General features: G+C 49.0%; 1 protein-coding gene, 3 long non-coding RNA genes and 2 other non-coding genes across 6 annotated transcripts in view; 3 read left to right on the plus strand and 3 right to left on the minus strand.

The window, feature by feature from the left end:
• LOC136421610 (multiple epidermal growth factor-like domains protein 10) overlaps positions 1 to 24,319 on the plus strand; it is a 43,048-nt gene that overhangs the window by 17,854 nt on the left and 875 nt on the right. The window contains exons 13-15 of the mRNA XM_066409070.1: positions 18,691 to 18,783; positions 20,329 to 20,442; positions 20,931 to 21,047. Of these exons, the coding sequence (XP_066265167.1) occupies positions 18,691 to 18,783; positions 20,329 to 20,442; positions 20,931 to 21,047 (324 nt within the window). The remainder of the gene's footprint in view (positions 1 to 18,690; positions 18,784 to 20,328; positions 20,443 to 20,930; positions 21,048 to 24,319) is intronic.
• On the minus strand, positions 2,562 to 2,708 carry LOC136426225 (5.8S ribosomal RNA). The gene has a single exon (XR_010754170.1). It is a non-coding gene; the product is annotated as a 5.8S ribosomal RNA (ribosomal RNA).
• LOC136428602 (uncharacterized) lies at positions 5,781 to 7,843 on the minus strand. The gene is made up of 2 exons (XR_010754638.1): positions 7,406 to 7,843; positions 5,781 to 6,730 (listed from the first exon to the last, which is right to left on the minus strand). It is a non-coding gene; the product is annotated as an uncharacterized lncRNA (long non-coding RNA).
• On the plus strand, positions 7,850 to 9,487 carry LOC136428606 (uncharacterized). Its single transcript, XR_010754639.1, has 2 exons — positions 7,850 to 7,963; positions 8,538 to 9,487. It is a non-coding gene; the product is annotated as an uncharacterized lncRNA (long non-coding RNA).
• Positions 12,560 to 12,706, plus strand: LOC136426227 (5.8S ribosomal RNA). The gene has a single exon (XR_010754171.1). It is a non-coding gene; the product is annotated as a 5.8S ribosomal RNA (ribosomal RNA).
• Positions 16,411 to 18,582, minus strand: LOC136428613 (uncharacterized). Its single transcript, XR_010754640.1, has 2 exons — positions 18,186 to 18,582; positions 16,411 to 17,492 (listed from the first exon to the last, which is right to left on the minus strand). It is a non-coding gene; the product is annotated as an uncharacterized lncRNA (long non-coding RNA).

Below are 24,319 nucleotides of genomic sequence, written 5' to 3' on the forward strand. Positions count from 1 at the left end.
CCGCGGCCGCACCCGCCACCGTGCGCCCGACGAACCTCGGAAGGACCCGAGGACCCAACCTCGTTACCGCTGGGAGCAAGCAGAGCGGGCCGGGGCGACGCGCAGTGACCACGAAACCGGGCCCGCACTTCCGAGTGGCCTTCGCTTATCACTCATGACCAGCTGACCCATGTCCAACTACTGTTCTCACGTGGAACCCTTCTCCGCTAGTCTTTGAATTTCTCGTTTGAATATTTGCTACTACCACCAAGACCAGCAGCCGCGGCGGCTCCACCCGGACTCGCGCCCGAGGCTTCTGCGCTCACCGCGGCGGCCCTCCTACTCGTCGCGGCCTGGCTCAGCCGGAGCGGACTGCCGTGACGGCCGGGTATGGGCTTGACGCTCCAGCGCCATCCATTATCAGGGCTAGTTGATTCGGCAGCTGAGTTGTTACACACTCCTTAGCGGATTAAGCTTGGCCACCGTCCTGCTGTCTGTATCAACCAACACCTTTTCTGGGGTCTGATGAGCGTCCGCATCGGGCGCCTTAACCCGGCGTTCGGTTCATCCCGCAGCGCCAGTTCTGCTTACCACACGTGGCCCACTGAGCACTCGCATTCCAATCCCGGCTCCACTCGAGCGAGTCGGATACCTTACGTACCTTGTGAAAGTTTGAGAATCATTCGCTTTACCAGATAAAACTGCTATCTGAGGGGAACTTCGGAGGGAACCAGCTACCTAATGGTCCGATTAGTCTTTCGCCCCTATACCCAAGTTTGACGATCGATTTGCACGTCAGAATCGCTACGGACCTCCACCAGGGTTTCCCCTGGCTTCGCCCTGCTCGGGCATAGTTCACCATCTTTCGGGTCCCAACGCGCACGCTCTAGCGCGACCTCACCGACGGAGCGGTCGAGATCGGCCGGTGGTGCGCCCGCGCCGCGGAGACGGCGGGGATCCCACCTCGGACATACGGACGGCCCTTCACCTTCATTGCGCCTCTGGGTTTCGTACAGCACCCTTGAGTCGCGCACGCGTTAGACTCCTTGGTCCGTATTTCAAGACGGGTCCTGGTCGGGTGGACGATCGGACCTCGCCATAGAACCCCGGGCGCCCTGCGTGGCGCACCCGTCGACCGCACGACGGGGACCCGGCGCCTGCCCGCCATGGGGGCAATGGGCAAACGCGGCGGTGGATTGCCTGTCCTCGGTCCGACAGCGGGCGCCGCACGCACCGCGACTATAACTCCGGAGACCCGAGGGCCCCGGGCACCTTCCGCGGGGACGTGGCCGCCGTCGAACCGGTCGCGGAAAAACTGAAGCGGGTCCGCACGCCTCGACGCCGGCCGATCGGTCTTGCGATCCATGCTCGACCGGTGGAGCGCGGACGGACGCCGCCTGAATCCTCCGGGCGGACCTTGCTGGCCCACCAGTTTACCTCGGTTAACTAGCGGTTTCACGTACTCTTGAACTCTTGCTTCAAAGTTCTTTTCAACTTTCCCTCACGGTACTTGTTCGCTATCGGTCTCGTATCCGTATTTAGCCTCAGGCGGAGTTTACCTCCCGCTTTGGGCTGCATCCCCAAACAACCGAACTCCGAGGAGGGGCAGACCGAACGCCACCGTTGCCGCCATATGGGGCTGATAGCCGCTCTGGGAGAGGCCTCGATCACAAGGACATGGGCAACTGTCGACGGACGGAGAGCACCTCCCGAACGCCACAGTTCCCGCGCCCCGTGGGAGCGGAGATTTACCCTGGGGGCCAGGCACCGTATATCGGCTAGCCACCAAGCAACGCACGCGCGCCCAAGCTTTCCCGGCCCACCGTCACCCTCCCGCTGTCCCCCGAAGACCGACCCCGCCCCACTCTCCGCTGTAAATCCAAGATCTGCTAGCCATATACGTATATGGCTAGCAGATCTTGGGTTTACAGCGGAGAGTGGGGCGGGGTCGGTCTTCGGGGGACAGCGGGAGGGCGGGCCGGGAAAGCTTGGGCGCGCGTGCGGTGCTTGGTGGCTAGCCGATATACGGTGCCTGGCCCCCCAAGGTAGCGGAGATTCGGCGCTGGGCTATTCCTGCTTCACTCGCCGTTACTGAGGGAATCCTTGTAAGTTTCTTTTCCTCCACTTAGTAATATGCTTAATATGTGGGTCGTCTCGCCTGAGCTGAGGTCGAGGAGTGGAGTGAGCAAACGCGCAAAGCGCTGCTCTTTGACGACCGTCCATTCGTTGCGGACGGGCACGCCGCCTGCCGACGCCCTTCGCAGTCTAGCTCGCCGGGGAGAGAGTATCAGCTCGATTGTTAGGGCTGCGATTCGGACGGCCGGCGGGGATGCGCCAAGCCGGGTCGGGGTCGCGAGGAGGAACTCCCCACGGTCCACCCGAGCGAGGCGCCGCCAGCGCGAGAAGCAAATCGGGTTTGGACGCGAGCGTCTCCGCCGGAGGGAACTGTGAAAATCTGTCCTTCGGGGGACGAAGCTTCTACCGATCGCCGTGGAAAGCCGCCAGCTTCGACAAAGACACCCTGCCGCGCGCCAGGACCGCAGTCTCTCTCTGCGCCCGAGAGCGAGAGAGATGGAGCGGCGCGACCCTCAGCCAGGCGTGGACGGACCCGGGGCCGCAGAGTGCGTTCGAAGAGTCGATGATCAATGTGTCCTGCAATTCACATTACTTCTCGCAGCTGGCTGCGTTCTTCATCGACACACGAGCCGAGTGATCCACCGCTAGGAGTTGTCGTTTTATTTTAATTTGATTTCGCATCGAAAGCTTGTCTTTGCCTCTCGGCACCGTCGTTTCAGAGACGGGAAGAAGGCGTCCTTCAGAGTGAAGGACGGTGAACGAGCGGAAGGGCTGGGGGTCGCTCCGCGAACCGGGACCCGCCGTGAAGACCGCTGTGCCCCCTCGACAAAACCCGGCCGGCCGGCCCGAGCCGGGAAAGAGAGCCGAGGGGTCGATTGCGCTCGCCCTTCTCTTGAAGACCTCGGGGAGTGGAGCAGTCGGTCGAGACGCCGGTGGCGACCGAGAACAGTCCTACCCTCTGCCCAAAGGAGGCCTTGGACCGCAGGATGCCCGCTCGAAGTCCGACGCTTAAGGACAGGTCACTCGTCCGCAAGACGGATTGCATCGAGTCAGAGACCGAAACGCCGCGCCGGGGTGCCGCCGTGAGACTAGCAACTCAACCCCATTCCGCGCAAACCCACAACGCGACGCCCCTCCGCCAGGATATAGGCTCCACCACTTGCGCACGCCCGCCTAAAACTTTTCGCCGGGAGGACCTGACTCAGTCCTCGACCAGGCTACTCGGGGCGGCTCGCTGGTTTAGCAGGGTATAAGGAACGACGGGCTCACACTGAAGGCACCCGACCAACGTTTCAAGGAAGCTGCCAGGTCCCGCCGCCAAGTGGGTTGGCATGGGTGCTCCTGACACTCCGCCGGCGCTCCTCCGTGAAGGAGGAGCGATTGACGGCAGAGAGCGCCACCTTGAGAGAGCGGGACTGACCCGGGCCGCAAACTGCGTTTGAAGAATCGATGATCAATATGTCCTGCAACATCGGGGGAGGGTGACGGAGCGTACGCGCCCGCAGTTGGGTCGGTCCTCGGACAAGATCGGACAGGCTTGCTCGGCTAGTTTCGCCGCCGTTGAGGCGGTACGCGGACGGGGGGCGTGGGGCTGGTGGTGGTTCACGGACCGTCGGCGGGCGGGCCGGGGTGGTGCCAGGGTCCTCCAAATGCAGACCCCGGTAGAGTCCTTTCCGGGTCGGTGGAGTCGGGGCCGGCGTACGGCCTGTCGACGGGGAGCGGTGGTCGGTGCCGGTGAGCGCACCTTCACCCCCTTCCCGAAGGTCGCTCACCCTACCTTGAAAGAGAGTGGTCGTTTTTCGTCTAGCGCGGGAAATGACGGCGGACACCGGGTCTCCGGTCAGCACACTCCCTCCCCAGTCGTTTTGCTACCCCGCCGATCAGGCTGCCGCTCCCCGCGAGGTCGACCGTGCACGGGCGTCCGGACGAACCAGCGCTGGGGCAGGGTCTTCCGCGGAGGCGATGCCCAGGTCTTCGGACCCGCCAGTGAACGGACTCACCCCTTCCGTCTGCTTGCGAGGTCGCCTTTCGGACTCGGTGGTCGGACTCAACCGGCGGAGGCGTCGCCCGAGAGAGTGGGGGCTCGTCCTTCGCGGGACGGCTAGGGCGTTAACGGGAAGCAACGGTCGGTGTGGCCGGGAGTGCTGCAGCTCAGGCTCCCGAGGCTTCGAGGCCTCGCGGCGCGTTCCCGCTGTTCGGCGGCGTGCGGACTACTGCACGGATCGCGGATCGCTCTCTGGTGGATCCCCATTACGGCCGACTGCCCCCATCACCGTTCTCTCGCCGAGGCGGGTTTTGACGGGCAGCGCCCGCGCCTCTGCCGGGGATCGTGTCGACTGGTGCAATACAAAAACACAGAGGAGGGAGGAGAGGCAGACCACCTTCGCTGAATTTCATGGACCCCTTTCCAAAGCAGGGCTTACCGAGAGGCTATTCTGTCTGGCCGCCCAATGGACGCTCATTGTGCTTTCAACGGCAACTCATCAGGTGGCGCAAGGGCCTGAGGGGAGGAGGCGTACGCGTTCTTATCCAGGTGCGATGGCATGCGACGATGCCGATGGACTTTATTACAAGGACGTTGACCTTGACGAACAACGGTGGTCCTCCTGTGTGTTTGAGCGCCCGTCCAAAAAGTGGCAGCGGCAACTATTCTGGTGCCTGCTGAAGACAATTTGAATATTGTCACACTGGTCTTCATGCTCTTGGTGAGGGGCATTGGCTGTCAGATAGAGTATAGAGCTAACTTAAAGTCGTGTAGAAGTTGTACTGGCTCCTTAGATTGCTAAGTTTAAGTAGGCACTACAAGCAACAGCACATATTGCAAGTTGCAACTCTGTAAATAAGATCAGGCATTGTGGAGCAAACTCTGAAAGGGCCTAATTTGAAATAGATAGCTTTGATTTCAAACTGCAGGCCAACATCCTGAATTTTTAATGTTTATAGCACTAGACAGGCTCCCTGTGGATTTCTACATGTTTATATGCCCTATTCACACTGCAAAGTACAGAACGAGGCCATTGGGTGTTAATGGATATTGTTCTTACCAGGGCAAGGAACCAGTCTCTTTAAAACCAGTGGTAGTGAAGCAGTTTTGTATGATATGAACTGTTGAAAATTGTACATACAATAAGGAACATTAAGTGAGTCATGATGTTTTTTATTAATAGAAAGTAACATTTGCAATATCCATATAGCCCTTACAATAATAGTTAAATCTGAACTTCTTTTGACTAATAGGTGACAGCATGAAGGCCCATGTAATAAATGTCCATATTGTTCATCAAAACTACAAAAAACTACAAAAAATTCATTCACAACTGCTGAACTAAATGTCTGTATAGCAACGAAAACTTGACTACCAGTGACAGAGCAAATAAAAAATCTAAGAAAACTAGTAATACTCAAATTGATCAATCCAAATAAATTTATTGGTTCTCTGCAGCTGGTTGCTGTATGAAACAAATGGACTGTAAGATCAGCATGAAAAATACAACACTTTTAATAGACCCCCGTGATAGTCCCATAACATTATGTAGGAATAAGCTTACTGCTAAATGCTGGGGAAAAAACAAACCTTTGAGATGTTTGAGATAAGAGTTTCCGGATGAAAGAATTTAGAATAAAATTTTCAAAGGCGGGGCTTTTCAGGTGTTGACAAGAGAATTTTGTGGTTGATCTGTACCTGACTGCATGGTCGGCACTGTCAAGCAACAATCCAATACAGATGCATTCAATGTTTTAATAGTAAACATGGCAAACACAATGAAGATTGCCAGTCCAAGAACCAAGAAATTACACTGGTACAAAAAAAAGCTTCTTTACATTCAAGGGAGTTAACTTGGCAGAAAATATCTCTTATGCCTTGCTCAGTCAGTTTTATCTCTGAAACTTAACTCATTTAACAAGGCACTTTTCCTATCAAAAGGTCATGACAGGTAAGGATAAATTCTACGACAAGGATAAAGGTTTCAAGCAATATTAAGTAAAAAATCATGCACATGTAGAAAATATTTACCTGTCAACGTACAGAAAATCCATTACATGTACAAAGGAACATAGCTGCAACATGCCCAAGGTTACTTAGTAAGATGAGAAATTGACGGGAGAACGATCTCTGCCATGCTGCAACAAGCAGCCATAACATGTCATCATGGACGTACAGTAAGTGGCCGTGATGATAACCCGGGGGCATAGGGATGTCAGATGTAGCTTCAAAGCCATTATGTTCCAATATAATGGAAGTATTGAAATTCATGTGTGCAATTGATCAATCTTCCATACCATCACACCTTCTATTTGACTCCTATAATACAATATGATATTGTATTTACTCTAAGAAAGGCAAGGTTGTGGAAATTACAAATACAAGAGTTGCTAGTTCTCCCAAGCATCAGTTTGCAATGTTCAAATATATGTCTCTGCAACATGTCAAATTGACATTACTACTACATGTATTTCTGTCCAATTCACACCTCCCACATCTGAACGTCTAGCTTAGATTCCTGGATAGTTCTAAGCATTGAAATCAACAGCGATTCTGATATTTCTGCCTGTGAGCGGCAAGACAAGAGAGATAGCAGCATCCCTCCAACTTCATAAGCTCCAATTTCCTGCTGAGATCTCTGGACTCACAGTGCAGATAATTCCATACCATACACATGTTGGCTTTAATCCCCTGCAAGTCAGAAAGAAAGAGGTTGAGAAGCATGAAACCTCATTTTCATCACCAGTCAGTTTAAATGAATAGGATAGTAAAATTGTAGGATAATAAAGAACAATGGCATAGGTAGGTATGATAATATCCCAAGTTGCCAATAACTGGTGTTTATCCTAGAATTTTTACGAATTTTCAATGATTTTAGCACTACTTTATCCACACAAAGTCTGCGTACTGTGTTGTGCGACCTTAATTTGACGCCCTAATTTACACATCCATTCTGGACTCGCCCTTTTACCCTTCTGTCGTAAATACACAAAACGCCCGGTTTGCGGCAAGCTTATCAACCCCAAAGTTGAGGGTAATCAAGTCAAATTAAAAATTGTCCGAGAAGCAGCAGAACTTGTGTTGACTTTCTACCCATAATTTCCATATTTAATCTCTTTTCGTAAAGATTCGCCGGTGGAATTTCGCTAACGTTATATATTGGTACACGAAAACACGCCCCCCCCCCCCCCCTCCCCCACACTGTCAGACGTAAAGTTCCCGAGTCAATGTTGGCGATTGTCGACAAAATGACGGTCACTACCAACCGTAACTGGCCGATATCAAGTCCGAGTGTCCACAGCGACACTGACAACACGTGGCGTGCGTTAATATTGGCGTATTTCGCCAAAGACGAACACAACTTACCCGGAGCAAATGGCCGGCAACATCGCGGGAGACCACGAACTTGTCCGATGTATGCCCTACCCTACTTCCGGAGCGGAACGCGTCATTTCCGGAGTACAAACAGAAATGATATAGCAAACAGAAATGGTATAGCAAACAGAAATCGTATGGTATTTTGGAATCGTATAGTACCAGATTTTAAAACAATACCAACTTTCAAAAATAATAGCACCACATGTATATTCGATTTGAAAAACACATATTCCATGTTTATTTACATACCTATTCGATTTGAAAAACACATATTCCATTCTAAATTACATACCTATTCGATTTGAAAAACACATATTCCATTCTAAATTACATACCTATTCGATTTGAAAAACACATATTCCATTCTAAATTACATACCTATTCCATTTCAAAAAACGTATACGATCTTTTTGACACTGTTTCTGCTTCGTAGCCATTTGCTCCGGGTAAGTTGTGTTCGTCTTTGGCGAAATACGCCAATATTAACGCACGCCACGTGTTGTCAGTGTCGCTGTGGACACTCGGACTTGATATCGGCCAGTTACGGTTGGTAGTGACCGTCATTTTGTCGACAATCGCCAACATTGACTCGGGAACTTTACGTCTGACAGTGTGGGGGAGGGGGGGGGGGGGGCGTGTTTTCGTGTACCAATATATAACGTTAGCGAAATTCCACCGGCGAATCTTTACGAAAAGAGATTAAATATGGAAATTATGGGTAGAAAGTCAACACAAGTTCTGCTGCTTCTCGGACAATTTTTAATTTGACTTGATTACCCTCAACTTTGGGGTTGATAAGCTTGCCGCAAACCGGGCGTTTTGTGTATTTACGACAGAAGGGTAAAAGGGCGAGTCCAGAATGGATGTGTAAATTAGGGCGTCAAATTAAGGTCGCACAACACAGTACGCAGACTTTGTGTGGATAAAGTAGTGCTAAAATCATTGAAAATTCGTAAAAATTCTAGGATAAACACCAGTTATTGGCAACTTGGGATATTATCATACCTACCTATGCCATTGTTCTTTATTATCCTACAATTTTACTATCCTATTCATTTAAACTGACTGGTGATGAAAATGAGGTTTCATGCTTCTCAACCTCTTTCTTTCTGACTTGCAGGGGATTAAAGCCAACATGTGTATGGTATGGAATTATCTGCACTGTGAGTCCAGAGATCTCAGCAGGAAATTGGAGCTTATGAAGTTGGAGGGATGCTGCTATCTCTCTTGTCTTGCCGCTCACAGGCAGAAATATCAGAATCGCTGTTGATTTCAATGCTTAGAACTATCCAGGAATCTAAGCTAGACGTTCAGATGTGGGAGGTGTGAATTGGACAGAAATACATGTAGTAGTAATGTCAATTTGACATGTTGCAGAGACATATATTTGAACATTGCAAACTGATGCTTGGGAGAACTAGCAACTCTTGTATTTGTAATTTCCACAACCTTGCCTTTCTTAGAGTAAATACAATATCATATTGTATTATAGGAGTCAAATAGAAGGTGTGATGGTATGGAAGATTGATCAATTGCACACATGAATTTCAATACTTCCATTATATTGGAACATAATGGCTTTGAAGCTACATCTGACATCCCTATGCCCCCGGGTTATCATCACGGCCACTTACTGTACGTCCATGATGACATGTTATGGCTGCTTGTTGCAGCATGGCAGAGATCGTTCTCCCGTCAATTTCTCATCTTACTAAGTAACCTTGGGCATGTTGCAGCTATGTTCCTTTGTACATGTAATGGATTTTCTGTACGTTGACAGGTAAATATTTTCTACATGTGCATGATTTTTTACTTAATATTGCTTGAAACCTTTATCCTTGTCGTAGAATTTATCCTTACCTGTCATGACCTTTTGATAGGAAAAGTGCCTTGTTAAATGAGTTAAGTTTCAGAGATAAAACTGACTGAGCAAGGCATAAGAGATATTTTCTGCCAAGTTAACTCCCTTGAATGTAAAGAAGCTTTTTTTTGTACCAGTGTAATTTCTTGGTTCTTGGACTGGCAATCTTCATTGTGTTTGCCATGTTTACTATTAAAACATTGAATGCATCTGTATTGGATTGTTGCTTGACAGTGCCGACCATGCAGTCAGGTACAGATCAACCACAAAATTCTCTTGTCAACACCTGAAAAGCCCCGCCTTTGAAAATTTTATTCTAAATTCTTTCATCCGGAAACTCTTATCTCAAACATCTCAAAGGTTTGTTTTTTCCCCAGCATTTAGCAGTAAGCTTATTCCTACATAATGTTATGGGACTATCACGGGGGTCTATTAAAAGTGTTGTATTTTTCATGCTGATCTTACAGTCCATTTGTTTCATACAGCAACCAGCTGCAGAGAACCAATAAATTTATTTGGATTGATCAATTTGAGTATTACTAGTTTTCTTAGATTTTTTATTTGCTCTGTCACTGGTAGTCAAGTTTTCGTTGCTATACAGACATTTAGTTCAGCAGTTGTGAATGAATTTTTTGTAGTTTTTTGTAGTTTTGATGAACAATATGGACATTTATTACATGGGCCTTCATGCTGTCACCTATTAGTCAAAAGAAGTTCAGATTTAACTATTATTGTAAGGGCTATATGGATATTGCAAATGTTACTTTCTATTAATAAAAAACATCATGACTCACTTAATGTTCCTTATTGTATGTACAATTTTCAACAGTTCATATCATACAAAACTGCTTCACTACCACTGGTTTTAAAGAGACTGGTTCCTTGCCCTGGTAAGAACAATATCCATTAACACCCAATGGCCTCGTTCTGTACTTTGCAGTGTGAATAGGGCATATAAACATGTAGAAATCCACAGGGAGCCTGTCTAGTGCTATAAACATTAAAAATTCAGGATGTTGGCCTGCAGTTTGAAATCAAAGCTATCTATTTCAAATTAGGCCCTTTCAGAGTTTGCTCCACAATGCCTGATCTTATTTACAGAGTTGCAACTTGCAATATGTGCTGTTGCTTGTAGTGCCTACTTAAACTTAGCAATCTAAGGAGCCAGTACAACTTCTACACGACTTTAAGTTAGCTCTATACTCTATCTGACAGCCAATGCCCCTCACCAAGAGCATGAAGACCAGTGTGACAATATTCAAATTGTCTTCAGCAGGCACCAGAATAGTTGCCGCTGCCACTTTTTGGACGGGCGCTCAAACACACAGGAGGACCACCGTTGTTCGTCAAGGTCAACGTCCTTGTAATAAAGTCCATCGGCATCGTCGCATGCCATCGCACCTGGATAAGAACGCGTACGCCTCCTCCCCTCAGGCCCTTGCGCCACCTGATGAGTTGCCGTTGAAAGCACAATGAGCGTCCATTGGGCGGCCAGACAGAATAGCCTCTCGGTAAGCCCTGCTTTGGAAAGGGGTCCATGAAATTCAGCGAAGGTGGTCTGCCTCTCCTCCCTCCTCTGTGTTTTTGTATTGCACCAGTCGACACGATCCCCGGCAGAGGCGCGGGCGCTGCCCGTCAAAACCCGCCTCGGCGAGAGAACGGTGATGGGGGCAGTCGGCCGTAATGGGGATCCACCAGAGAGCGATCCGCGATCCGTGCAGTAGTCCGCACGCCGCCGAACAGCGGGAACGCGCCGCGAGGCCTCGAAGCCTCGGGAGCCTGAGCTGCAGCACTCCCGGCCACACCGACCGTTGCTTCCCGTTAACGCCCTAGCCGTCCCGCGAAGGACGAGCCCCCACTCTCTCGGGCGACGCCTCCGCCGGTTGAGTCCGACCACCGAGTCCGAAAGGCGACCTCGCAAGCAGACGGAAGGGGTGAGTCCGTTCACTGGCGGGTCCGAAGACCTGGGCATCGCCTCCGCGGAAGACCCTGCCCCAGCGCTGGTTCGTCCGGACGCCCGTGCACGGTCGACCTCGCGGGGAGCGGCAGCCTGATCGGCGGGGTAGCAAAACGACTGGGGAGGGAGTGTGCTGACCGGAGACCCGGTGTCCGCCGTCATTTCCCGCGCTAGACGAAAAACGACCACTCTCTTTCAAGGTAGGGTGAGCGACCTTCGGGAAGGGGGTGAAGGTGCGCTCACCGGCACCGACCACCGCTCCCCGTCGACAGGCCGTACGCCGGCCCCGACTCCACCGACCCGGAAAGGACTCTACCGGGGTCTGCATTTGGAGGACCCTGGCACCACCCCGGCCCGCCCGCCGACGGTCCGTGAACCACCACCAGCCCCACGCCCCCCGTCCGCGTACCGCCTCAACGGCGGCGAAACTAGCCGAGCAAGCCTGTCCGATCTTGTCCGAGGACCGACCCAACTGCGGGCGCGTACGCTCCGTCACCCTCCCCCGATGTTGCAGGACATATTGATCATCGATTCTTCAAACGCAGTTTGCGGCCCGGGTCAGTCCCGCTCTCTCAAGGTGGCGCTCTCTGCCGTCAATCGCTCCTCCTTCACGGAGGAGCGCCGGCGGAGTGTCAGGAGCACCCATGCCAACCCACTTGGCGGCGGGACCTGGCAGCTTCCTTGAAACGTTGGTCGGGTGCCTTCAGTGTGAGCCCGTCGTTCCTTATACCCTGCTAAACCAGCGAGCCGCCCCGAGTAGCCTGGTCGAGGACTGAGTCAGGTCCTCCCGGCGAAAAGTTTTAGGCGGGCGTGCGCAAGTGGTGGAGCCTATATCCTGGCGGAGGGGCGTCGCGTTGTGGGTTTGCGCGGAATGGGGTTGAGTTGCTAGTCTCACGGCGGCACCCCGGCGCGGCGTTTCGGTCTCTGACTCGATGCAATCCGTCTTGCGGACGAGTGACCTGTCCTTAAGCGTCGGACTTCGAGCGGGCATCCTGCGGTCCAAGGCCTCCTTTGGGCAGAGGGTAGGACTGTTCTCGGTCGCCACCGGCGTCTCGACCGACTGCTCCACTCCCCGAGGTCTTCAAGAGAAGGGCGAGCGCAATCGACCCCTCGGCTCTCTTTCCCGGCTCGGGCCGGCCGGCCGGGTTTTGTCGAGGGGGCACAGCGGTCTTCACGGCGGGTCCCGGTTCGCGGAGCGACCCCCAGCCCTTCCGCTCGTTCACCGTCCTTCACTCTGAAGGACGCCTTCTTCCCGTCTCTGAAACGACGGTGCCGAGAGGCAAAGACAAGCTTTCGATGCGAAATCAAATTAAAATAAAACGACAACTCCTAGCGGTGGATCACTCGGCTCGTGTGTCGATGAAGAACGCAGCCAGCTGCGAGAAGTAATGTGAATTGCAGGACACATTGATCATCGACTCTTCGAACGCACTCTGCGGCCCCGGGTCCGTCCACGCCTGGCTGAGGGTCGCGCCGCTCCATCTCTCTCGCTCTCGGGCGCAGAGAGAGACTGCGGTCCTGGCGCGCGGCAGGGTGTCTTTGTCGAAGCTGGCGGCTTTCCACGGCGATCGGTAGAAGCTTCGTCCCCCGAAGGACAGATTTTCACAGTTCCCTCCGGCGGAGACGCTCGCGTCCAAACCCGATTTGCTTCTCGCGCTGGCGGCGCCTCGCTCGGGTGGACCGTGGGGAGTTCCTCCTCGCGACCCCGACCCGGCTTGGCGCATCCCCGCCGGCCGTCCGAATCGCAGCCCTAACAATCGAGCTGATACTCTCTCCCCGGCGAGCTAGACTGCGAAGGGCGTCGGCAGGCGGCGTGCCCGTCCGCAACGAATGGACGGTCGTCAAAGAGCAGCGCTTTGCGCGTTTGCTCACTCCACTCCTCGACCTCAGCTCAGGCGAGACGACCCACATATTAAGCATATTACTAAGTGGAGGAAAAGAAACTTACAAGGATTCCCTCAGTAACGGCGAGTGAAGCAGGAATAGCCCAGCGCCGAATCTCCGCTACCTTGGGGGGCCAGGCACCGTATATCGGCTAGCCACCAAGCACCGCACGCGCGCCCAAGCTTTCCCGGCCCGCCCTCCCGCTGTCCCCCGAAGACCGACCCCGCCCCACTCTCCGCTGTAAACCCAAGATCTGCTAGCCATATACGTATATGGCTAGCAGATCTTGGATTTACAGCGGAGAGTGGGGCGGGGTCGGTCTTCGGGGGACAGCGGGAGGGTGACGGTGGGCCGGGAAAGCTTGGGCGCGCGTGCGTTGCTTGGTGGCTAGCCGATATACGGTGCCTGGCCCCCAGGGTAAATCTCCGCTCCCACGGGGCGCGGGAACTGTGGCGTTCGGGAGGTGCTCTCCGTCCGTCGACAGTTGCCCATGTCCTTGTGATCGAGGCCTCTCCCAGAGCGGCTATCAGCCCCATATGGCGGCAACGGTGGCGTTCGGTCTGCCCCTCCTCGGAGTTCGGTTGTTTGGGGATGCAGCCCAAAGCGGGAGGTAAACTCCGCCTGAGGCTAAATACGGATACGAGACCGATAGCGAACAAGTACCGTGAGGGAAAGTTGAAAAGAACTTTGAAGCAAGAGTTCAAGAGTACGTGAAACCGCTAGTTAACCGAGGTAAACTGGTGGGCCAGCAAGGTCCGCCCGGAGGATTCAGGCGGCGTCCGTCCGCGCTCCACCGGTCGAGCATGGATCGCAAGACCGATCGGCCGGCGTCGAGGCGTGCGGACCCGCTTCAGTTTTTCCGCGACCGGTTCGACGGCGGCCACGTCCCCGCGGAAGGTGCCCGGGGCCCTCGGGTCTCCGGAGTTATAGTCGCGGTGCGTGCGGCGCCCGCTGTCGGACCGAGGACAGGCAATCCACCGCCGCGTTTGCCCATTGCCCCCATGGCGGGCAGGCGCCGGGTCCCCGTCGTGCGGTCGACGGGTGCGCCACGCAGGGCGCCCGGGGTTCTATGGCGAGGTCCGATCGTCCACCCGACCAGGACCCGTCTTGAAATACGGACCAAGGAGTCTAACGCGTGCGCGACTCAAGGGTGCTGTACGAAACCCAGAGGCGCAATGAAGGTGAAGGGCCGTCCGTATGTCCGAGGTGGGATCCCCGCCGTCTCCGCGGCGCGGGCGCACCACCGGCCGATCTCGACCGCTCCGTCGGTGAGGTCGCGCTAGAGCGTGCGCGTTGGGACCCGAAAGATGGTGAACTATGCCCGAGCAGGGCGAAGCCAGGGGAAACCCTGGTGGAGGTCCGTAGCGATTCTGACGTGCAAATCGATCGTCAAACTTGGGTATAGGGGCGAAAGACTAATCGGACCATTAGGTAGCTGGTTCCCTCCGAAGTTCCCCTCAGATAGCAGTTTTATCTGGTAAAGCGAATGATTCTCAAACTTTCACAAGGTACGTAAGGTATCCGACTCGCTCGAGTGGAGCCGGGATTGGAATGCGAGTGCTCAGTGGGCCACGTGTGGTAAGCAGAACTGGCGCTGCGGGATGAACCGAACGCCGGGTTAAGGCGCCCGATGCGGACGCTCATCAGACCCCAGAAAAGGTGTTGGTTGATACAGACAGCAGGACGGTGGCCAAGCTTAATCCGCTAAGGAGTGTGTAACAACTCAGCTGCCGAATCAACTAGCCCTGATAATGGATGGCGCTGGAGCGTCAAGCCCATACCCGGCCGTCACGGCAGTCCGCTCCGGCTGAGCCAGGCCGCGACGAGTAGGAGGGCCGCCGCGGTGAGCGCAGAAGCCTCGGGCGCGAGTCCGGGTGGAGCCGCCGCGGCTGCTGGTCTTGGTGGTAGTAGCAAATATTCAAACGAGAAATTCAAAGACTAGCGGAGAAGGGTTCCACGTGAGAACAGTAGTTGGACATGGGTCAGCTGGTCATGAGTGATAAGCGAAGGCCACTCGGAAGTGCGGGCCCGGTTTCGTGGTCACTGCGCGTCGCCCCGGCCCGCTCTGCTTGCTCCCAGCGGTAACGAGGTTGGGTCCTCGGGTCCTTCCGAGGTTCGTCGGGCGCACGGTGGCGGGTGCGGCCGCGGGATTCTGTGCGTCACGAGCCGCCCCGGCATACCGAAAGGGAATCGGGTTAACATTCCCGCGAACGGGAAAATGTTCGCCCGGCGCGGCAACGCAAGCGAAGTCGTTGACGTGGGTATGAGCCCCGAAAAGAGTGCTCTTTTCTTTGTAAGGCGCACGTGTCCAGGAATCGGTTTGCCCGGAGATAAGGAAAGCTGCCCCGTAAAGCACCGCGGCTTTCATGGTGCCGGTACGCTCAGGTGGGCCATTGAAAACTAAAGAGAGAGACGTGCAATTTTCACGTCTGTCCGTACCCATAACGTAGCAGGTCTCCAAGGTGAACAGCCTCTCGTCGATAGACCAACCTAGGCAAGGGAAGTCGGGTAGCCAGATCCGTAACTTCAGGAGAAGAATTGGCTCTAATCACGATCGCACGGACAAGAAGCGAGATGGGAGTGTCCGTGACTGAACGAGGCCCGTTGGCCGGGTCGACCCGCGCATGGAACTGGCGACGTGACTGATCTTACACAATGGTGCTTTAACATCGAAACGAGGGTGTTTACTGAATTGTACAATCAGATCAGAGAGGGGTTCTTGACCGGCCAGTACAATACTTCAACAACGGTTTGGGGTTGTTTACCTTCCTGTCCCTTACATGGAACGTAATAGGCTACCGACCTTTATGTAACCGAAGTACCTGTAAGCCAGTCCTGTTGTTGTATATTTGTGAAGTAATTATCTCATTAAAATACAAACACAATTATATTGAAACCTGTGTGGCCTTTTCTCTATTCATATAGTATATTCAGTATATAAGTGTAATTAGAGAGCGCCGCTAAATGTCCAAATACTAGCCCTAGACTATATTACATGTACCTAACTTGTTGACCAAGTCCGGCTCGGCAATCATGTCCTTCCTTATATATGCTTACATGGCGATGGGCCCAACCAGCCAGCAGTGGCCATGTGGGGTGCGGCCTTACACCTGTGTGGAAGGTGTGTCGGAATGATGACTGGTTAAGTATTAAAAGCTACAAAGTGTTGTAGTGTTGACTGCAGTGTATGCTACTTGAGTAGAACTATTGACAGCTACATAGTGTTGCAATGTTGACTGCAGTATACTAAGAAAAACATCTCAGGCACAAGTAGAAAATTGACACGGAAAGTTCTACATTACAATGTTTATTTTGATATAAGTGTATGCATATACATATACATGAATATAGAATAATGTATATATATAGAATGGACAGAAATCCCCCTTTCTATATGAGGTGAATGTCGACCATGGTCTAGTGATATTATTCTTACAATAAAAAACTACATTGCCACAGTTTCAGACTGAATCATGATGTCTTTCAGTGCTCCCACTAAACTTTTGTTGAAATGGACTTTTCCTTTATAAAAAAGATGACCTATTCTAATCTCTCAAGTTCAGACACATATTCTATTTAATACTGCATATACACCATTTTCTCAACATAAAGTTCAGTATTCCTCATCACTACAGTCAAAATTTGACATGACCTTCATGCTGACTTGAATGTCATTCACTGGTTTGTAAAATGCTGTCACACATACACTAATTGTACTGCCAAGCTGGGTGTGAACTCTCTTGATGTGATTCTCACAGCGTGACGAGGCTCATTCAGTCTAGATGGAGGCACCACAAACCAAACAAAGTCCTCTGTTACACTAGGCATGGACAGTATCCATACAACTTGGTCTGCCTGTACAGACTCCCCCCAAAACTGTAAATAGACCATGGTCTGTGCAGTTTTGAAAGGTGAATATCTTTATAACAATATACACTACTATGACTAAATAAAAGGATCTGTTATGTTGAGATAAACATGGTCTCTCAAATTACTTAAGTCTCGTGCCAAAAAGCAGGTTTCCAAGTTTTCCAACATCACCTTCAAATCTGTTCAGTTTTCAAGTGACCAATGTTTTAGGATTAGAAAATACAGTCAAACCTGCCTAGGCGACCACCTCTTCAACGCGACCACCTGGTCATGGCGACCGCTTTTTCTCGGTCCCTCGGGTGGTCGCCTTGGGCAGGTTTGACTGTAATGGCTGACAAGCCTTCTACAGAACTCCCCGTATGGCAGCCCTGTTGGTATTCCCAACGTGTGCTGGACTCAGGCAAGTCGACTGGGCCCTGCTCTTCTAGAAAGTCAATGGTAAAGTTCAGCGTCCTATGTGCCGCACGCCCCACAGTGCAGACACTACATCTTTTCTGGGAACTCTGAGAAGAAAATACATGAAATGCAACTAATTATTATACACAAAACATAACATTTTATTGCTTGACAATCATAACAGGTACAATGTATGGCAACTAGACTAAGGAGCTAGTCTAAAATTGGTAGGTATAAGAATAGGGCATGTAGCCCAAGTTGCCAACCACTGGTATTTATTCTAGAATTTAGAAGAATTTTACAATGATTTTAGCACTATTTTATCCACACAAAGTCTGCGTACTGTGTTGTGGGACCTTAATTTGACGCCCTAATTTGACACATCCATTCTGGACTCGCCCTTTTACCCTTCTGTCGTAAATACACAAAACGCCCGGTTTGCGGCAAGCTTATCAACCCCAAAGTTCATGAGGGTAATCAAGCCTAATTAAAAATTGTCCGAGAAGCAGCAGAACTTGTGTTGACTTTCTACCCATAATTTCCATATTTAATCTCTTTTCGTAAAGATTCGCCGGTGGAATTTCGCTAACGTTATATATTGGTACACGAAAACACGCCCCCCCCCCTCCCCCACACTGTCAGACGTAAAGTTCCCGAGTCAATGTTGGCGATTGTCGACAAAATGACGGTCACTACCAACCGTAACTGGCCGATATCAAGTCCGAGTGTCCACAGCGACACTGACAACACGTGGCGTGCGTTAATATTGGCGTATTTCGCCAAAGACGAACACAACTTACCCGGAGCAAATGGCCGGCAACATCGCGGGAGACCACGAACTTGTCCGATGTATGCCCTACCCTACTTCCGGAGCGGAACGCGTCATTTCCGGAGTACAAACAGAAATGATATAGCAAACAGAAATGGTATAGCAAACAGAAATCGTATGGTATTTTGGAATCGTATAGTACCAGATTTTAAAACAATACCAACTTTCAAAAATAATAGCACCACATGTATATTCGATTTGAAAAACACATATTCCATGTTTATTTACATACCTATTCGATTTGAAAAACACATATTCCATTCTAAATTACATACCTATTCGATTTGAAAAACACATATTCCATTCTAAATTACATACCTATTCCATTTCAAAAAACGTATACGATCTTTTTGACACTGTTTCTGCTTCGTAGATTTGACCAATGAGGTTCATATTCCCTATCAAGTAGTCCAATTGTACCACAGTAAACATTATTGTCCGAATGATGTATTTTTTTGGGACGTTCCTACTCCCAGAATGCACCCTTGACTGTAAGAACGGCGGAGTTCTTGACGCCACGTCCTGCAGCTGCGCATGCGCAGATGGGTGGGATGGAGAGACTTGTGAAGGTGACAGAATTTCTCTTTTTTATTACAGACATTTAAAAATATAAATGTGCATTAATTTCCAATTCATGGCTATAATGTGCTTAATCTAGTGACAGAAATTTGGTAACAGAAAGCGTAATGTTATACGATGAAGGAGTCACAAGAATACGTCGAGCTATCGGCTGAAACTTTTGAATGTCTATCATCTCAACTGTTGAAAACCCTATATTCCTTCAACAGAACCATGTCAAAACCAGTCACCGCTGTGCGGAGAAAGTCCCGGATGGCCGACCCTTGACCTCTGCTCCAATAGCGGAGTCCAGGATAACTGTCACCAGTGGTGTGGGCAATGCTGTGGGTATCAGAATACGTAGTCTAGGATGATATTTATCGACTCACTATCTGAAATAGCTGTTTTTGATCAAGTGAAGAGGACCCAATGACCAGTACAAGTTTCTTCTGTTGCAAGACTTTTCAATCTACATATGTAATAGTATCCAATGGCAGATTTAAGCCAAGGGCTTCCATATGATATCCTAGATATTACTGTCGACTGCTTGCAGAATCCAAGCAACAGAAGGAACAACGTATGCATGTCATTGCAATCTTTCTTTTAGCAAAACAGCTATTCAGCCAATAAGCAGCTAAAGATCATACTACACTACTCATTGTGATCATTTAGATTTTCATAATACTACATGTACACGCTTGACAAAAGCATATTTTCCTACTGAACTAACATTAGAAACTTGATGTTTACTACTTTTTAAAAAAAAGCTTATTTGCGATCATTCCAGCCTGTACGTCTGTGCCCTGCGCTAACGGCGGTACAAGAGCCGGTGTTCCCTCTAACTATGGAGAACACACCTGTGACTGTAACTGTGTCGGCAGGTGGGCTGGACCAACATGCGAAGGTCAGCAGAAACTACGTACTCTTCATCTTCTTCTATACATTGGCCTGCACTACGATGAAAATATGAATACCACGTCATCGTAAACTAAACTGTATCAAATCAAAAAATATACTGCAGTACACTTTGCCCCATTCAAGCGAAAGCAATACGTCTATTCATGTTATCACAGACCCTCTATTCAAATCAAATCCTTTTGTACCATACGAGGGAAGCTTTGTCAATTGTACGGGGCACATATTTTTGTAGTAGGTGTGTTTACTGTCTACAGATGGAACACATAGTTGTTATCGTGATTGGCATATTTCCATCTTCAGAATGCACCCTCGACTGTAAGAACGGAGGAGTTCTTGACGCCACGTCCTGCAGCTGCACATGCGCAGATGGGTGGGATGGGGAGACTTGTGAAGGTGACACGCCATTTTGTATGATTAGAAAGTTTTATTACAAGTTCATGCCCGTGGGCTAATTGTAAATACATGGTAAAAACATGGGGAAACATACATGTGTCAGTGAACTGTGACTGACTTTGTTGTAACAATAGCCACTTAGGCTTCTGCCCCCTGTATCTTTTTTGTCCTGTATTTCTTTGTTTTAAAATACTTGTACATATGCGAAACAACAAACAACAATAACAATAAATCTTACATCCTAGAGCCTTGCCAAAATATATCGCCCCTATGCGGAGAAAGTCCCGGATGGCCGACCCTTGACCTTTGCTCCAATGGCGGAGTCCTGAGCAACTGTCACCAGTGGTGTGGGCAATGCTGTACGTATCAGATTACGTTTGGTCATATTGTAGCCTACAAGAGTATACTAGTGATTAGTCATCAATGATTATCATTACAGGTTTGCGTAGCAAAACCTTTGTTGGATCCGTTGGCATTTGGTGGCCGCCATCTTGATTTTGTGACGTCGCAGGGTCGCCATACCATTCCGTGGGGTCGCTAGCGTTCTCTCTATTCTTAACAAATCGGCACACAACTATCACACATTCAACTCAAAGAAAAAGGAAATTCAATGCCAATTCATAATTATTTGTTTAAAAAAACGTAATCGTTAAACTAACATAACAAACCTGAAGTATTATGAACAACATTCGGAAATATAGGAAACATATAATTAGCATTGCACTTTCATACTGATTATGTGTTAAGCATTTTGTATTTCCCAATGGACTAGCTATATCCATTCGTCTACGATAGCATTGCATTAATATGATCCTTTTGAAAAGACACAATTATTTTGTTACCATAGCCTGTACGTCTGTACCCTGCGCTAACGGCGGTACGAGAGCCGGCGTTCCTTCTAACTATGGAGAACACACCTGTGACTGTAACTGTGTCGGCAGGTGGGCTGGACCAACATGCGAAGGTTAGTACAAACAATGTATTTGAGAAGAGTCTTGCAAGGATATGATAACATGGAGAGGATAATTTGATATCAATGCTAATCAAATCTTTATCTTCTTGTTAAAAACTACAATGATGATGATGATCCACTATGTTCTGCAGCTCAGGTAGTTGTTGAAACAACCTCTGGCTGCATTCAGTCTTTCTTCATTTCTTTCCACTGTGTCTTTTTTCCTGCAAGCTGTCGTAGCTCTCTGAGGTTCTTTGCATTTTTTTGTTGTCAAAAACAACAATGGAGTTCATCTTATGCTTTCTTCTCCTTTGTCGCAAAAATTCACAATGACTTACTAGCCTGAGGCAACTTGTTGCAAATTGTGATATTTTGTTTGTTTGTTTGAACCTTTGTTTATTCATGATAAACCTCTCGGAGCGTCCTACTCGCGGAGTGTACACTCGGTCGATGTCAAGACCGTCGTCAAACTCTGTGGGTGAATAGCAGCCAGTGTCTAACGGAACAGCACAGACTCCTAGTACCGACAAAGCATGTGTATCCTTCTGTTATTTGAACGCAAGGAGTCTATCTTCTGTGAACAGATCTCGGAACAAACTTGTACAGTTTCAGATCTTAGTCGGCTTGCTACAGCCCTCCATCATAGGCGTCACTGAGACCTGGTTGGGTCCACATGTTGATGACATTGAACTCCTTCCATTCAGTGACTATCAAATATTACGTAGGGACAGATACTCTATGAACCCTGGTAAAAGGGGTGGAGGTGTTCTTCTGGCGCTTTCTCATAATTTGAAAGCCCAGCGTCTGTCTGTGCTCGAGCCTTTATCCAGTGAAATTCTTGTATGCACTATTAGTGCTAGGTTTCACTCGAAAATTGCGATTATACTATGTTATAGAGCTCCCAATCATGATATCAATGTCTTTACAAGTGACCTGAAACTTACACTGGAAAATGTGTCCAGAAAAGCTCAGGATGTTATTGTAATGGGGGACTTCAACCTACCCGGGGTTGATTGGACGTCTTTGGATACTGGCAGAGATGGGTCGGTCAATAATTTCATTGACATTATTGGTGATTTTCACTTGACACAAGTTAACGAGGTTCCATCAAACAAACATGGCAACCTACTCGATCTCGTCTTTTGTAGTGTCCCAGAGAAAGTCTCTGCTGTATCCAAAGTGGACCTTGAATTTGACACTGATCACTCTATTATTGAGTTTAAAGTCAACATTCAACCACACCCCAAAGCTAAGATATCTCGACTTGTGTATGACTTTAAGAATGGTGACTTTGTTGGCTTGAATGCCTATCTAGAATCATTTCCATTGTCTGATACCATCGATCCCTGTCTTTGCTTAGACTCCGTCTGGGAAAGATGGCTAAATTCAGTCAAAGCAGCTGCGGACAAATTCATACCCAAAAAAGTCATCAAGGACATGACCGCACCACCGTGGATTGATTCGGAAGTAAGGCATTTAAAAAAATGCAAACGCACTGCCTGGGCTAAAGCCAAACGAACAGACAAACCAAATCACTGGGCCAAGTTCAGACGTCTCCGCAACAAATTGAAGAAAATGTTAAATGCTAAATATGCAAATCATTTGATTAATCTGGGAGACATCGTACTGAGTAACCCTAAAAGATTTTGGTCCTTCTTCCACTCTAAGACAAAGTCTAAAAATCTACCAGACAGAATGAAACTTCAGGATGAGTCTGCTGAGTCTGCTCAGGAGAAGGCAGAATTGTTCAATAACTTCTTTTACTCTGTTTTTAACTGTACCGATGGGGAAACCCCGTTGCCCGACTTGATTGATACTTCTAGTGTGCCAAAAATCTCTTCAGTTACATTTTCTGTCAGCACCATTGAATCTATTCTCAAAAACCTGGAAGTTACAAAGGCCACAGGGCCGGACGATCTCCCAGCGATGGTATTAAATAAGTGTGCAGCTCAATTAGCACCATCTTTGGAAAAACTGTTTCAATTATGTGTGAGCAATGCAAAAATTCCGAGTATGTGGAAAAAAGCTAATATTACTCCTGTTTTTAAGAAGGGTGATAAGAGTGCCGTATCTAATTACAGACCTGTGTCGTTATTATGTATCACAAGCAAAGTCTTCGAAAGATGTATTTTCAACTCTCTTTATCCATTATTGTCAAACACTCTTTATCCCCTCCAACATGGTTTCGTCAAGGGTAAATCCACTACCACCCAACTTTTAGAAGTTTACGAGGAAATAGGTGAAGTACTGGATAAATCTGGGCAAGTTGACGTAATATTCTTGGATTTTTGCAAAGCATTTGATAGTGTCTCTCATAAACTCTTAGTACACAAATTGAAATCTTTTGGGTTCTCCAGACAACTACTTGCTTTATTTAACGACTATCTTTCAGAACGTTTTCAAAGAACTGTCATAGAAGGCGAAATGTCTGATTACTTACCTGTGTTGTCAGGTGTCCCCCAGGGATCCATATTAGGGCCATTCTTGTTTCTATTATTCGTTAATGATTTACCTGACTGTGTTGAATTTGGTAAAATGGCCATGTTTGCAGATGGCGCTAAATGTTTTAGAAGAATTACTTCGATTTTTGATTGTTTTAAATTTCAGTCCGACTTAGATCGTCTTGTGGCCTGGGGGAAAACCTGGGAGATGGTATTTCATCCATCTAAGTGTTCAGTTGTTAGTATGACACGTAAAACTTCACCTGTTGAATACCCTTATAGCATGTCAGATTCTGTACTCAGTCGACAAGATAGTTATAATGACTTAGGAGTTCATGTACAACATAACTTATCCTGGAATTCTCATGTACTTAAGAAGATATCAACATGTAACTCAAGACTTGCAATGATCAAGAGATCAGTAGGCTTTAATGCCCCATTTACTGTTAAACTCAATTTGTATCGATCACTGGTGATACCACATTTAGACTACTGTTCTCAGGTATGGGCACCGCATACAAGATTGTATCAGCGCAAAGTAGAAGGTGTTCAAAGACGTGCTACCAAGTACATCTGTAATGATTACGAACTTAACTATAATGACAGATTAACCCATACCAACCTTCTACCATTGTGTTACAGACGAGAACTTTTTGATATCTTATTTCTTTTCAAATGTTTCCGCAACGTGTACTATACCAACATTTCTCATGTCCTCAATGTATCCAGACCTACTAGATCACTTCGCTCTACAGACCAATTCCAACTTGTACCACGGCCATGTAAAACTGAATCATTCTCATTCTCTTACTTTAGTCGTATTGCCGTCATCTGGAACAATTT

Source organism: Branchiostoma lanceolatum, chromosome 1, assembly GCF_035083965.1.
Source record: "Branchiostoma lanceolatum isolate klBraLanc5 chromosome 1, klBraLanc5.hap2, whole genome shotgun sequence".
Lineage (NCBI taxonomy): Eukaryota > Metazoa > Chordata > Leptocardii > Amphioxiformes > Branchiostomatidae > Branchiostoma > Branchiostoma lanceolatum.